Source organism: Parambassis ranga, chromosome 17 (assembly GCF_900634625.1).
Source record: "Parambassis ranga chromosome 17, fParRan2.1, whole genome shotgun sequence".
Taxonomy (NCBI): domain Eukaryota; kingdom Metazoa; phylum Chordata; class Actinopteri; family Ambassidae; genus Parambassis; species Parambassis ranga.
In genome coordinates, this window is record NC_041037.1 from 16,318,824 (window position 1) to 16,335,595 (window position 16,772).

General features: G+C 43.2%; 1 protein-coding gene, 1 non-coding gene and 1 pseudogene across 2 annotated transcripts; 2 read left to right on the forward strand and 1 right to left on the reverse strand.

Annotated features, from left to right (window-relative positions):
• The first annotated feature begins 1,304 nt into the window (after nucleotides 1–1,304).
• On the forward strand, nucleotides 1,305–1,376 carry trnae-cuc (transfer RNA glutamic acid (anticodon CUC)). The gene has a single exon. It is a non-coding gene; the product is annotated as a tRNA-Glu (tRNA).
• A 3,570-nt stretch (nucleotides 1,377–4,946) lies between these two features.
• Nucleotides 4,947–10,082, reverse strand: LOC114449442 (kelch-like protein 10; the record flags this gene model as incomplete). The annotated part of the gene is made up of 5 exons (XM_028427120.1): nucleotides 10,054–10,082; nucleotides 7,249–7,732; nucleotides 5,621–6,199; nucleotides 5,364–5,513; nucleotides 4,947–5,246 (listed from the first exon to the last, which is right to left on the reverse strand). Coding segments are annotated over exons 1-5 (1,536 nt in total), but the record flags the coding sequence as incomplete, so codon positions are not given.
• A 4,442-nt stretch (nucleotides 10,083–14,524) lies between these two features.
• LOC114449441 (tripartite motif-containing protein 16-like) lies at nucleotides 14,525–16,540 on the forward strand (annotated as a pseudogene).
• Nucleotides 16,541–16,772: the final 232 nt, after the last annotated feature.

Below are 16,772 nucleotides of genomic sequence, written 5' to 3' on the forward strand. Positions count from 1 at the left end.
TTATAGATGACAGGCTGCAGCACAGACCTGCTTTGATTGGCTCGTTAGATCTTTAGTTGCAAAGACAGGTGGAATCTATTACATAAAAAGACTATTTCACATAGCTAACTGCTGGCTAACAAATACAGGAGGGGCACAAGCGAGGGATGGTTAGAATGATCACAGAGCAGCCACAAACTACCTGGTAGTTGGTGTCGCTGTTCATCGTTCCACAATCCAGTGTACTTTACACCAGGAAAAGCTCACTGGAAAGGTGATGCACAAAAAGCCTTTCCTGAGTGTTCATCACAAGACGAGTCTCATGAGGTATGCAAAAGCACATCTGGACAAGAGAGAAGCATTTTGGGAAAGAAATACTATAATAATAGAGTTATTTGGTCAAACCAGAGGAGGTATGCATGGTGTAAAACACACATTGAACTCCATGAGAAGAACTTATTGCCTACTGTGACATTTGGTGAGGGTCCATCATGTTCTGGGTGTGTGTGGCTAACACAGATACTGGAGACCTTGTTAAAGCTGAGGCTGTTACTGCAGCAAAACTAAATATTTATGGAATTATTTCTGTGGGGTGCACACATTTATGCACATGCCTGTTTCTGTTCAAATGCACATAAAAATGTTTCTGTTGTCCCAAAACAAATGACTCACTCACTGCTGTAATGTTTCTGTTTCTAAAGGTTTAACATGAGTTAACATGAAGTTGCTGCTGCAGCACAGCAAGTCACAAACTGCTGCAGTGATTTTCCTAAGGAGTGCCCAGACCTTTGCATACCACTGTACATGAAGAGCTGCAGCCATCAGTCAGTTCAATGATCAGACAATAGAGAGTTTTTAAAGCTACTTGTGAAAAGTTCTTTTTCATATGTGACAGTAAACTGGACTCTTTGGCTCTGAACTGTTCAACTCCAACAATCATGTGAATCCAGGAGCTGTGACTGTTTCTGACATTTTACAGTGGACTCAGAGAAAAGAATCAAAGTAATCACACACTTTGATCATTACTGTTGATACTTCTGTGTGTGACAGCTCAGACTGTTGATGATCACCAACCAGTCCTCTAAATGCACTTTGAGCATGCTGATTTTACTGCATTAACTGGGTGCGTCCAGCAGGTGGAGCCATTCTGTCACACTGAAGACACAGCATGAAGACATACACAGTTCCTCCCACACACACTGTGGCTGTGTTATCATTTATTCAATAAAACACTACTTACTAGAGACTTACTTACCATCCATGGTGAGCAGAACTGCATCTCCCAGAGAAATGGCTGTCACCATCGGAAAGAAGGGGGGGAGCAGTCCCTGGTGGTCTAGTGGTTAGGATTCGGCGCTCTCACCGCCGCGGCCCGGGTTCGATTCCCGGTCAGGGAACACATTTTGTGACTCAGTGGTAGAGCAGGGTTGTCCAATAACCGGAAGGTTGGTGGTTCGATCCCAACTCCTCCTTAGTCACTGTTGTGTGTCCTTGGGCAAGGCACTTTACCTGCATAGTGTGTGTGCATTTGTGTGGTGTATGGTGCTCTTTGCTGGGCTGCCATTGTGGGACTAATAAAGATTTCTTAATTTAATTAATGGTTTGTGGGAGCTAAATGACACAAACTACACTGCTCAAAAAATAAAGGGACACTAAAATACCATATCCTAGATCATTTGTGAAATTAATTTCTTTTAAATCTCTCTCTAATAAATGTACTGGTATTAAAGTGCAGACTACAAACAGAAGCTAACCCATGATAGCTAGCTAGCAAAGCGGCTAGTTGGCATTAAAAAACCCACATTCTGACGGTCACAACTTGAAAACTGTCTGTCTGATTCCAAGGACAGAGGATGAACACTAAGGTTGTGCGGTCAGACACAGTGAAGCACCAGAGGAATTTATTGTGTTTGATGCATATTTGGTAGGAGTAGGGACAACAACAGAAGCTGGTTTCTCTAAACAAAGGAAATATACAATGTATTAACTTAAACAGAAATGATCAATATCTTAATATAACTCACATTTAGGCATTCAGCAATGCCTGTAAAGTGATGCATCTTCAAACAAAACTCACGTAGGTACACAGACGAACAGTTGTTGTTGTTGTTGTTGTTGTTGGTGGAGCCTGCTGCAGGTGAGTGGAGGAGAAGGGGCTCACACCTGCACTCAGTCCTCTACTTATAGCCTCGGTGAGCCAAAGGTTAAACTCCTCCTTCAGGCCTGCTCTTCACAACACCATCAGCAGCCAGGTGAAATAGTTGAAGCAACTGGTCCTTTGCTTTTAAAGCCATCAGCAGTTCCTCCAAATTAAGGACATTTAGACCAATTGTGACAGCCAGGCGCCAAACAACAAACACTTCCAGCTTCTGCGCCGCTGTTGATGCTAATTCCGGCCGTTAAAATGAATGTGCTGGTTTCCTGCTCCAAATATCATCTGGTGAAGGTCTTTGTTGGCCGATTAATTTGTATTTTTTTTATTAAAAGTGAACCTGGAAAACGGCATAGATCATCAACTTTCGCAGTAAAGTCTCTATGGCCCGGTGTTACTCGGTGTACTTCCGGCTTCCCGTCAGTGATTGGAGGCGAGACCTGTCAGTCATAGCAACCACGCCCACTCATTCACCGAGCTTTGATAAACATCTTTTTATGAAAGTATTTTTCAGGCAGACAGCCAGGACACTGAGAAGAACAAAATGCCTCGTGAAATAAACCATAATGATGTTTTTGTTTTTTAATCAGAGAATGAATGAGAGTCAGTTGCAGTTCTGAGCATCCTGCTCAATGCTGAAACTGCTTAAACTATCAAGCAGTTATAATACTGAGGGCCCAGGCAGCAAAGAGGATGTTCGATTTCAGAGAAACATGTTTATTATGATTATTATAATTATGATTTATAAAAATAAATATGCCAAAATGGACACACAGGAGAACAGAGTGCTGGTCCCAACAGACTGACTGGTAGAAGATTTCAAAGATGTGTGTGTATCCATGTCCAGGATCAAATGTGGCCATTGAACACAAGCTGAACAGTTCTGAGGCTAAAATAAGAATCATATCAGCATTTCCCCTGACAGAGAATCAAATATTCTCTCTATATATAAACACATCAGACTGTAAGCTGTCATTGTCCGCTTTAAGGAGCTTGTAGCGTTTGTGCACCAACACAGTGAATGCAGGGTGTAATGACCATTTAACCAGCTGAAGATCCATCATTTTACAAAAGCATTTCACTTGTCATAATGACGCGTCTTGTGGATAATGGCAGCTGCTGTAAACAGTTTGCTTTGTTTTGACTGCGCCATGGCCTGACAGAGCAACTGAAAACTAAAAAATTTGAAAACTGACGTGAAAGCACGTATCATTCTGCAGTCAGGCTACTCTCCTTGACAAGCAGCAGCCGTGAGCTCCTCCCCCGCCTCAAAACACTCACAGCTGGTCAGTCACTGTAGCTTCAAGCAGCAGTTTCAGCTGCAGGCAGAGCAGAGAGACCCACAGCACTCTGCATTCAATTGTGCGCAAAGCTGCCGCTGGTCCCTTCAATGCTCACGGAGCGGGATGTAAATAATATATTTCAATGGCAAAAATAAAAAGAAAACCACGGACTCAGCACCGTTAGCTTAGCCTAGCGTAGTCACAGAGTTCAGTCTATCCGACTAGCGTGTCGTTCTCTGTCCGACGGTGGGAGTATGTGCGCACAAGTGTCTGTGTTTGTATGTCTGTGTGTCTCTGTGTGTCTGTGCATGTGTGTACATGCACACATATGTTTGTGCCTTAGATGGCAACCATCACCATGCCACTCAAAGACCTACTAAGAGAGAAAAATCAGTGGGTCTGGGGAGAACCACAACAAACAGCATTCGAAAAACTGAAAAGTGCGCTGAGCTCTCCGAAGGCTCTTGCTCAGTACTCAAACACAGCAGAGACAAAAGTGGCAGCAGATGCATCACCATATGGAAAAGGTGCCATCCTCACACAGAAGCAAGCAGACAACTCTTGGCAACCTGTCACATATATCTCAAGAGGACTGACAGACACAGAAAAGTGCTATGCACAAATTGAAAAGGAGGCACTGTAACGTGGGCATGTGAAAGACTAACATCCTACCTGCAAGGGCTTCACTTCACACTGATCATAAGCCCTTGGTTCCTCTGTTAAGCGCAAGAGGTCTGGATGACCTCCCTCCCAGGGTGTTAAGATTTCGACTGAGACTGCTCAGGTATGATTACCACATTGTTCACGTGCCAGGAAAAAACCTCATCACTGCTGATACATTGTCCAGAGCTCCACTAACTGACACTCCATCTGCTGATGACCTACAGCTACAGCTTAAAAAAGAAGTCCAGGGGTTTGTGGATGCTGTTGTGTCTTCACTCCCTGCTATGGACACAAGGCTGGCAGAAATTAAACAAGCACAACAAACTGATGAGACGTGCAAAATGGTGGCACACTACTGTCAGACGGCATGGCCACAGAAACACCGAGTGAGTTCAAGAATTGCACCCTACTGGCAAGTTAGAGCAGAGCTGTATCTCACGGGATGCCTTCTGATGAAGAGTGAGAGAATAGTCATCCCTCAGACCCTCAGAGATGAAATAATGCACAAACTCAATGAAGGTCACCAAGCAATCTCCAAATCCCACGCCAGAGCTCAGGCTTCAGTATGGTGGCCAGGGATCTCTGCGAAAATTCAAGAGACAGTGGACAGATGTGAAATGTGTCAGAGATACAGAACACAGTACAGAGAGCTCCTCACACAATCCCAAGTCCCTGACAGGCCCTGGCAAAAAGTTGCAAAAGAGAGCTGCTTCACACACGTCATGAGCAGCCCTCGCTACCCACAAACTAATGGTGAGGCTGATTGTGTGGTGCAACCAGTCAAGTGTCTATGGAAAAAAGATAGACCACACCAGAGCATTTTTTAGCACCAGAGCAGGTTATTTATACAAGATTTACAGTAAATCACGAGGGATGGTGTAGTCGGCCATGTTGGGAAGACCAGAAAGCACACAGCAGCTCAGAGCGATGCGGCCGACGCCCATGTTGCAGGCCTGAGACCACTCATTGGTCTCACTGTCATAGTAGTCAACACTAGAGGTGGTGGTGATGCCATTGAAGCCCCCAACAACAAAGAGCCGGCCCTCAACTACTTCAATGCCAAAGTTGTGGCGGGGGGTCTTCATGGAGGACACGTTGCGCCAGGTGTTGGTGTGAGGGTTGTAGACCTCAGCGGTCTGCAGATAGGCTGTTCCATCGAAGCCACCAACCTTTGGAGTCAAAGATGAGAAGAAGCTGCATCACTTATCAATTCAATTGTCACATAAAAAACTAGCCGCTTTTAACCGCTGATGAAAACTGGTCACACATTTCTTTCATGCACGTACTGCATAAACATGGTTGTCGTATGCAATGACTCCTACTCCACTGCGCCGGCTGCTCATGGGAGAGATCAGGGTCCACTGGTTGGTCTCTGGGTTGTAGCACTCTGCTGTTTGCAGGTGCTGAATCCAGTCAGATCCACCACATATGTAGATCTGAATACAAACATAAGAAATTGTCATTTTTGTTGGCTCAAACTGGCAGCAGTGTTTTGTAAACAAATCTTTCTGTTCTCTGTTATGTTCCATTGTGTTCCACCCACCTTGCCGTTGAGTGCTGTGCAGCTGGCGTGGCTCCTCTGCTCATGCATGGGTGCAATTTCAAGCCACTGGTTGGTTTCTGGCTGGTAGAACTCAGCACTGCTGAGACGTGTGTGCCCATCACAGCCTCCCATGGCGTAGATGCACCCGTTCAGCACAGTCACGCTCACACAAGTGCGGCGATAGTTCATTGATGCCACCTCTTGCCATGTCCGTGTGCTCAGGTCAAACCTGAGCACAGTATTGGTGACCATCAACACCTGGTCAAAGCCACCAACACAGTAGACATACCCACCGAGGTAGGCTGCACCATGAAAGCTGCGAGGAGGCTCAGAAAGGTGTGGTATGTTCATCCAGTGATTTGCACGGACGTCAAATGCCTCGATTACATTAGTTAGAGCCATGCTGCTCTTCAAGCCTCCAATGGCCAATAGGATGGCAGAAGGCAGACGAGGCCGACCGAGGATTCTGTCTTTGTATCCGATGACCTGGATGGCCTGGCACTTCAAGTTGTCTGTCACCAGCTTATTGGACAGCACATGACTCTGTATGTACTCTGTATGCATCATGCTCAGCCTGACCTACAGCAATACAGAGAATAAAGAGGATATAACTTAACAGTCTGTGTCAGAATAAATAAAAATACATAAAAAACCATGGTTCCCAATAACAAACAATAAAACAATAAATCTATTCGGACCAGAACCTCACGCCACAAGAACAGCTTCTTCCCCTCTGCTGTTGGTCTGTTGAACTGTAATTAATACACTGCTCTGTGTCACTTAACAAGGACACTTTAGTATAGTCACTGCATAATGATGACTATTTGCACTGTTTACCTCCATCTTGCACTACTTGCACACTACTACCACCTCACCGTGGTACCTGTTACACTGTTACACTCATTCATATAAGGATCTATGTTTGCCATTACAACCACCACTCATGTTCTGTTCTGTTCATTGTATGTCTGTTATGTCATGTCAATTTATAGCCTTACTTTTAGTTTACATGGTTTACCTTGTTTACTTGACCTTATCTTATTTACCTTATTTTTATCTTATTTCATGTTAATTATTATTTGTAAGTTGACCCGGAATGTCCTCTGTGAGATGAACATTTTGAGTTGAATGGCTGAAATCGTCAATGTATGCTGAAGATACGCTGCGCCAAAAAACGTACAGAAGAATATGAAAGAGAAGAAGAAAGAGGGTGAAGAACAATACTAACTAATAATAAATTATTATAATTGCTTGTGCCAGCGCCCAGCTTTAACAGCAGGTTTAGTAACTTTTGTTTCATTTTCTTATATTTTCATTTCTTGCTCTTTCATAGGTAGGTTGTCACACCACAAATGCTTGGTAAGGTTCTGGAAAAGATGATGATTTGCATAAATTCTCCTCCATTTTCAGAGTCACCCAGAAGACCAGCATGCACATGAGCACAATGCGTCACCCAGGTAGTCTGTGCTGCTTTCTATTTATCACTCATCAGAATAGATGATATTGCACTTTCTGGCCTATAAAAGGGTAAAGGATGGCTGTACTGGCCGTCATCATCATGACATGGAGCACATATAATAACTGATAACCCTCTATTGGGCTGAGGTATAATGTATAATATAAAGTACCTCTGACAAGAGAAAAGCTGCGTATCTTTCTCGTTCCTGAGGCTCATGTGTGATCCACCGAATGATGGCCTCAAACACAGCTGCCTCCTGTCTCACAGTGAGGTTGTCTTGACTGATGATGTCACTGACATCCTGGGCCGAGAGCTGCAGGAACTCTTCGCTGAAAGCCACTTCCTCAAAGTGACTGAGGACATAGTGGAAAGCCTTGAGGTGCAGTTCAGGGGCGAGGTCGTTTTTTGTGAACTGCCAGATGCCGATGCAGTTGTGTGGGCAGAGCAGCTTTTCAAAAAAGTTGCAGCATATTTGCACCAGCTCCACTATATCAAGGGAATCAGCTGCCATGAAAAGCCTCCGTGCATTGGACTCTGTCACGTTTACAGAGCCGGTGTATGCAAACTCAATGATAAGCTCCATCATGTCTGAGGATATGTCAGGGATACTGTAGACTTTCTTGTCAGCTTCAGACGAGCGTGTGAAGAGAGCTCTGAAAGACACAGAAAAAGTTCCACAACATTGTACACCACTTTTATGCATTTCAGTTTTTAAAACAGATACTAAAATTAGTCACTAAGTCACTGGTGGATTTATGGGTAACTTTATTCAAGTCTAGTTAAAGGTCTAAATCTGAATGCTGTAACATTATCTACAAGACACCTCTGACTTCAGCTACCAGACAGACTCATGTAATCTTCAGAAGTTTTCTGATGACTCTGCCATAGTGGGATGTGTGACTGTGGTGGACAGTTTTGTCACATGGTGTGAGCAGAACCATTTGCTGCTCAATGTGGCAAAGACAAGGGAGCTGGTTGTGGACCTGAGGAGGACCGAGACACACGTGGCTCCAGTTTCCATCGGTGGGCAGTGTGTGGACATTGTTGAGGTTTACAAAACCTGGGAGTGGTGTTGGACAATAAACTTGACTGGACTAAAAACACTGCCCTCTACAAGAAGGGTCAGAGCCGCCTCTATTTTCTGAGGAGGCTCTGGTCCTTTAACATCTGTCGGACTATGCTGAGGATTTTTTATGAGTCTGTGGTTGCCAGTGCCATTTTGTTTGCAGACTCAATAAACTGATCAGAACTGTACAACTCCTCCTTCTGATATCAGACAATCTGATCTAACACACTGTCTTGTAATTATATCCATATTAGATTTATTGTAGACAAGATTTTACTGCACACAGTATAAGTTGTATTATCAGTCTTCACTTGCCTGGATTTTACTTGAATGTTTTTAATGTTTAGAATTTTATTAGGTTTTATTTTTATTCTACTCTTACTACTTTACCGTATTTTATATTTCTAACCTGTTTTTTTGAGTATACATGGAGGACCTGAAATGCAAGCAATTTCCCCCTGGGATCAATAAAGTATTTTTGATTCACCTATGACTTCCAAACTATACATCAAGTTTAAGTTTAAGATAAGATACGTTTGAGCCTATAGAGGGAGAAATCACTATTAGATGCTTTAATGTCAACATGTCAAACATGTCATATCATCCAAGTCCCACCTGGGGCCAATTAACACACACTTGTTCACCGGTTGTTTTTGTTATGTTCAAACATTAAGGACTGCTGCTGCTTTCTTTATGAGGTCAGGCTGACAACATTTTCTCCCACAGTTGACTAGTCCTCACAACAATATCAGCAAACACACTGAAACACTGTAAGCTATAAAAACAAGACTGCAGTGAATAATCTCCAACACTCACATCATAAACTACAACAAATCCTTGTTTTTGTCTCCCTACGTAAAGGTTACTAAAACATTAGTTTGATTGCTGCAGCAATCAAATTCTTGTTCGTCACCCTCTTTCTTCTATCTTCTTTCTTATTCTTCCGTACGTTTTTTGGCGCAGCGTATCTTCATTTTATATCATCATTCCGGGTCAACTTCAAGTTGCAAATTTTTCGAATATTAAGCAATTTCGGTATAATTTTTAACATGAGAGTCTATGGAGGAGCCTTCAAAACCACTTTCAACTCTGACTCTGTCAACTAGTTCCACATGCTTTCAGCTACACAAACATCATTCTGTTCAGCTCTTCAAGGGCTATTAAACTTGTATTCGGATGTGTTCAAATATGTTTTGTTTTTGAAATATTAATAAAAATTCAAAAGCTCTCTCATAGACTGCAATGTTAATGCAGTCTATGAGAGAGCCCTTCAACGAAGGTCATCTGCCAAACGTATCTCCTCCTACAAACTTCATGCTACAGACTCCATTTTAGTCTTAAAACGCTCATTAGATGTTGCTCTATCAAACTTGTATTCAGAATTTTCTAATTCCGAATTATTTCCGCGCGCCAGGCTCTCAAAGTTGGAGTGGTTTTTGAGGTTACATGGCTGTTACCATGGTGACAGGCTGACACACAGAGGCATACAAAGCAGCCATATTTGTAGTCTTTATCAGACTTTAAGCATTATATGTGTCAGATTTTTGATCATCCTTCAGCTGTATACTACTTTTCCTCATTCAAATCAGCCTGTGCTTCTTATAGTCTTATGGTATTATTCCAGCCTCAGACCTTTCATATGGTGTATACACAGGCTATTCTTTAAGGTCATGACTTCATACTGTTCTTGTGTTCAGCTGTTTCTTTTTCATATCTTCTTAATATTCAAAGATTTTCTACTTTTCAAAATAAGAGCTTCATCTTTTCAAATTCTTAAGTGTTTCAGCAAATTAAATTCAGATTGCAGATTCTCCAGCAATTCAGAGCAATCCTTCACATCAGCGTTCAAAGCAATGCTTCAGCTGCAGCAATCAAACTTGTTTAAAATTGAGATAATCCTGCAGTTACCTGAAGTAACTGCAGCTCGACATGATGACTCTGTGGATGGGAAAGTCAACCTCCTCCACCTTGATGATGGCGTCACAGAAAAGCTCCTGCTCGAGGAGCTCCTTGAAGACTACAGCCCGGTCTTTTTGAGTCATGTTGACTTTGCAGACTTTATATTTTCTCTGTGTTTGTTGCCTGTGTTGCTAAGTGCTAAGACACACTGTGAATAGAACTCTTATCATCAAAGCACTTCACAACACCATGGAGACATGTATACATTAGGGGTGGGACGGTTCAGGAAACAGTTTGGTACACGTGTTTCAGTTAGGGGCGCGTGTTCTGTTCGGTCCTGGACATGCGCATCAAGTCATACAGGAAGGCCACAGCATTGAGACGAGTGTTGGCAACTTGGCGTCTCCAACTTTTTTTAATCAAAAGCAACTAGTGACTCTCTCTGGTGACGTTTGAAGACTGACGTGAAAGCACTTATCATTCTGCAGTCAGCTACTCTCCTCAACGCACTCACAGCCAGTCAGTCTCTATAACTTCACGCAGCAGGTTCAGCTGCAGGCAGAACAGAGAGACCCACAGCACTCTGTGTCCAATCGTGCGCAAAGCTGCCGCTGGTCCCTTCAATGCTTATAGAGCGGGATGTAAATAATATATTTCAATGGCAAAAATAAAAATAAAACCACAGACATCAGTACTGTTAGCATTGCATAGCTTAGCGTAATCTTAGAGTTCAGTCTATCCAACTAGCATGTCGTTCTCTGTCCGACGTGGGAGTATGTGCGCACACGTGTCTGTGTGTCTCTGTGTGTGTGTGTGTGTGCATGTGTCTGTGTGTGTACATCGTGCCTCTGTGCGCAGACAGCAGTGGTGAATTGAAAACACAACCATGCAGACAGAAAGGACATGCTGCCATGCAAATAAGATAAATAACATGAGCTGTTTAGTGTGTTTAATAAAAGAACATCTGGTGCTATATAGAAATTAAAAAGAAATGAAATTGACTTGACCTGATGATGGGGAAACACTGAACTAATTCTTAAATATGTTGAATGTTGGATAATTAGGATATATATTTTATGCTCATCTGGTATTTCCAGAGTGTTAAAAGTAGAAAAAACCTCAACAATGTGAACCGAACCGAAAACCATGACCTTAGAACCGTGATACGAACCGAACCGTGGATTTAGTGAACCGTTCCACTGGCTGTGGCAGATGAGATCAGTTGTTTTTCTGCACTCTGGAGAGAGCTCCAGTTGGAGCACAAATTCAGACAAGGACAGGATTCAAGGACAGCAGCACCTTTGACCTGATAAAAGCCAGATTCTAAAGGAATGTTTTTCTCCCGGGTGCCGAGTTTATGGTCACCTCTAGATCGGACTCACGACTTATAAGATTTAAGGAATTGAAGCTTTACCTTATTAGGGAATAAACACTAATGGTCTATTTGCTGTATGACCAGGGTCTGCAGGGGGGGCAGGAACGCCCCTGTGGTATATCAATGTGTGAATTCTATGTCTAGTGGTTGTTTCATTGTTCGTTGTTGCTGCATGGTTGTTCGTTGTTGTTGGTTGTTCTGTTCTTGTGTTGTTCTTGTTCGGTTCTTTGTTTGCAACAACCCAGAGCTCTGTGACTCAGAATCTGCCTCGTTCAATAAATTGTAATCTTGAGACCGGAATTTATCCGCTCCTTCCTCGTAAACCAACTTGGGAGGTGATCAGAAGAAATAATGGGATTTCATCCCTGACAATATGGGGGCTCGTCCGGGATTTGGAAGGAGTGTGGGTCAAATGACATCTTGCCTGACTGAGTGACTACTGGTGACCACAATAAAAAAAGGTACGCAGAACCTGTTTAACCAAATTCTGCACATTGGGCAATCTAAATTAAGTAGTCACTGTGATGGGTATGGTGTTTTAGAATTCAAATTGTAAGAGGCAGATTGTAAGTCTTAATAAGTGAAGTAAAGTAAGATGAAGTAAAAGAGAAAATTAGTATAAAGGCTGTTCCATACGGCACCAGAACAAAGAACTCGCTCCATGGGTGGTATGAGAAAAAAAAATAGTTTGTTTCGGCACGAAGGTACCATACTCTGCGAGAAGTGTGTGCATACAGCCCTACACAGCTCACGTCACACACAAAAGGTTGACAATTGTATTGCAAGTAGTGAGCATTGTCGTGGTTACCTGGCCTAATGAGCTGATAATGCTCAGGGAAGAGGGCGTATAGCATGACAATAGATAGAAGGTTAGTGTAGCTGACTGTAGCAGACCTCTGGTCTGTGTGAGTTTAATTCTGTGAACGTGTGGATGACTGTCTGCAATAATACATCCCGTCTCCTGGTGTGTAATGTGTGCGTCCAGCCACTGTAACGCCGTGATCAATACTGGGATTAGTTTTTATCGCCACCTTTTGGACAGACACTCTCCTCTGTGCGCCGTGTTTCTCCTTCCAGGAGCTGTTTGCCAGCTGCTCATCTAAACTGTCCATCGTCGTTGTACTTCCTCCTTCTGTCTGTGTGTTCTGCACCTGAAGAAGCTCTTGTGCTTCTCCACATTCATCACGCCCACAATAAATTCCGACCAATCACAGCATGGTTGACGCACAGCCTTGAGAGAAAAAGTTCTGCCCGGGCCATGTGTCCGAGAGAGCTGCACAACGGGCGGTCCGAGAGAAAAATGGTGTCATTCTTATGGTGTAGTTGTTCTGTCTGACCAGCTCTCCTATCAATGTTCAAGGAGTGATCATAAAGTGATGTATCATCAAACACACCATAGAATGATCAGATAATCAGACTTTTTTCCAGCACCTGCCTCGTCCACAGCCTCAGTCTCTAATGGTAGATGATCAGTCGCCTTGATATTAAATTATTGGTTGGTTACATAATTTTGGAGCTGAACTAAACTTTGTTTTCTGGTGATGGAAACAGAGGAGGAGTGAACCCACTCACCTCCTGATAACTATCTCTGACAGTTTCACATGTGACCAGGAAGTGACAACCAAACATTTCAAAATGTCACATCTGAAAACATCCAAAGTCCAGGAGCAGCATGTCACTGTGGCAATGGAAAGAACGGTGGAGCTTTCTGGCCATGGGTGAAAGCTAAGGTACAGCACCCTGCACACAGGGGGCGCCCTCGTATATCTTCAATATACAGTCTGTGAGCTCACCTCAGTGAGAGAGTTAGCCTGTTATCTGCTCATCCAGCTATCCTGCAACATGCATGCTGTCAGAGCAGCCTCTGCAGCAGCAGAAGCTGCTCTCAGCAGCACAGTGTACCATGTGATCCTGTTGGCTGCAGTTATGAAGCCAGGTATCAGAGAGGCCAGAGACTGCAGTTTAAAGTGATTGATCAGACAGACTGTTCTAACTGATGACTGCTGTTACAGAAGAAGAATCAGTCCAGGTTTGACATTGTATTGGCAGGTGTGCATATGTGGATCAATACGTGATTGGGAAGTCTAATCAATATGTGAGAGCTGCTTGGGTGCATTAGTCTGAGAAAGGAAGACATGTTGACTGTTACTGGACTTTTTGTATACTCACTGTATTATTTCTACATGAAATATAAAGTAATAGGACATTCAGGCATGACACAGAACACAGAATGTTCATTACAGCTGAGAACAACTCATAAGGATTTGGACTTTATCATATTGATCATGTTTGTCTCTTTTAGCCAACTTGACCAAAGTAAGTAAATAGTAAATATATAGTAAATATCAATGTTACATTATAAGAAAGTGATATTGAAGGTGTTATTTTGGTGTTATTTATTCTAAATGTGCAGAATGTACTTATTTGTATATTAAAAAGGGATCCTACTACTTACTTGATGACTTCCTCGATCTGTAAGTGCTGGCTGATATTTCTGAGGAATAAAATAGATTTTAGTGCCGTTTGTACTGAATGATACTTGTGAGGACGTTAGCAAAAGAAAACCCTTCAGACTGTTTCATTCATGTCCACAGTGAAAAGAAACAAGTCTGAAATGATCTTCATGATCCAGTCATGGGACACTTTGTGAGCTCTTCCATATGCAGAACAGGATGACCATGAACAAGGATGCTTCCAACAGCAGGAAAAGAGTTATAATATGTTAAGTTCTGTTAGTTTGGATCCAAGCTTATTATCTGCTGGAAAAAGAACAGCATGAAGGAGGAGGAGCTGCTCACACACAGCACAGCTTTAAATCTGCACATTAAGCTGAATGTGCTGCCAAAGCAGGAACATAAAGGCTGTCATGTGACTCACGTTTTTTGTTGTTCAAACAACCACTGATGGCCCCTCCTCTCTCTCCAACACAGAGTGCAGCTCTGACACTACATTTCCTGCTTCCTCCTCTTTCACAGATCTGCCAGCTGAGGGATCGGCCTAATGGTGCCAGAGTTCAGCAGCACTACTGCTGCAGATCAGCCAGCGAATGTGAAAGCAAACATGACAGGCTGAGTCACGCCTTTATTTCCTGATGAGAAAGTGAAACTGAAGCTGAAATGGCGCAGCAAAGAAATCAGCAGGATTCACTGAGGTTCTCTTGTTCCATCTGTCTGGATCTCCTGAAGGATCCGGTGGCTGTTCCCTGTGGACACAGCTATTGCATGAACTGTATTCAAAGCTTCTGGGATGAAGAGGACAGGAAGGGAATCCACAGCTGCCCTCAGTGCAGGAGCACTTTCACACTGAGGCCTGTCCTGGTGAAACAGATCCTGTTAGCAGAGTTAGTGGAGGATCTGAAAAAGACTGGACTCCAAGCTGCTCCTGCTGATCACTGCTATGCTGGACCTGAAGATGTGGCCTGTGATGTCTGCACTAACAGGAAGCTGAAAGCCTTCAAATCCTGCATGCAGTGTTTGGCCTCTTACTGTGAGAAACACCTCCAACCTCACTATGATGCAGCTCCACTGAAGAAACACAAGCTGGTGGAGCCCTCCAAGAACCTCCAGGAGAACATCTGTTCTCATCATGATGAGGTGATGAAGATCTTCTGTCGCACTGATCTGCAGTCTGTCTGTTATCTCTGCACAATGGAGGAACATAAAGGCCATGAAACAGTCCCAGCTGCAGCAGAAAGGGCTGAGAAGCAGAAGGAGCTCCAGGTAACGAGACTACAACTCCAGCAGGGAATCCAGGATGCAGAGAAAGATGTGAAGCTGCTCCAACAGCAGGTGGAGGCCATCAGTCTCTCTGCTGATAAAACAGTGGAGGACAGTCAGAAGATCTTCACTGAGCTGATCTGTCTGATCCAAAAAATAAGCTCTGATGTGGAGCAGCAGGTCAGATCCCAGCAGGAAACTGAAGTGAGTCGAGTCAAAGTGCGTCAGGAGAAGCTGGAGCAGAGGATCACTGAGATGAAGAGGAAAGCTGCCGAGCTGGAGCAGCTCTCACACACAGAGGACCACATCCACTTTCTACACAACTACCGCTCACTGTCAGCACTGAGTAAGTTTACACACTCATCCAGCATCAACATCTGCCCTCTGAGGTACTTTGAGGATGTGACAGGAGCTTGCTCAGAGACAAACTACAGGACATTCTGAGTGAGATGTGGACAAACATCTCACTGACTGAAGTGGATGTTTTACTGTCTGAACCAGAGCCAAAGACCAGAGCTGGATTTTTAAAGTATTCATGTGAACTCACACTGGATCCAAACACAGCAAACGCATGGCTGTTATTATCTGAAGGGAACAGAAAAGTAGCATTCACGAGAAACCAACAGTCTTATCCAAGTCATCCAGACAGATTCACTGGGTGGTGTCAGGTCCTGAGCAGAGAGAGTCTGACTGGACGTTGTTACTGGGAAGTGGAGTGGAGAGAAGGAGTTGGTGTAGCAGTCGCATACAAGAATGTCAGCAGAGCAGAGACGTTTGGATTCAATGATAAATCTTGGTCATTATATTGTCACAAAAACAGTTGTGAATTGTATCACAACAAGATCAAAACTGTGGTCTCAGGTCCTCCTTCCTCCAGAGTAGGAGTGTACCTGGATCACAGAGCAGGTTTTCTGTCCTTCTACAGCGTCTCTGAAACCATGACTCTCCTCCACAGAGTGCAGACCACATTCACTCACACACTCTATGCTGGACTTGGACCGTTTGATTATGGAGACAGTGCTGAGTTGTGCAAAGTCAGATTTAGAGTAATATAACATGTGTGTAGTTATATAAAGGAGCTGTGAGGGTTTAACAGCTTGTTAAAGTTCATCACATTTATAACAGGAAGAATTCTCCACATACAGACTCAGCAGACAGTCAGCCATCTTTGAAAGAAGAGAAAACAAAGTCCAACATAAACAGACCTCAGTGACAGAAAAAGAACATAAGCATCTTTTTCTGATTATTGATTTGATATTGTTTTTGTGTTTCATAATATTGATCACAATGATAACATATGATTACTGTATAAGTATTGATCAGATAAAGACTGTACTGTAAATCTAAAAGTTCTGATGATGTTTTTGAGTTTCTATTATGAACAGTGTAACTTTGGGATATAAATGTGAGGGTTAAAGTCTTGTGTACCTGTTTCTGTCTCATGGTGCTGGTCTCAGTGCAGCATTGATTGTATCTGATAAAAAGTTATGTTCTTTAAACTGCTTTATTGTTTTATTTTAATTTTATTGGACAGCACTTTGGTCACTTTTTTGTGTTGTAAATGGCTCTACAAATAAATGTGCTGTGTAACTCAGGCCTCCCTCATGATGTGGCCTGTGCGCACACAGATAGGGGCC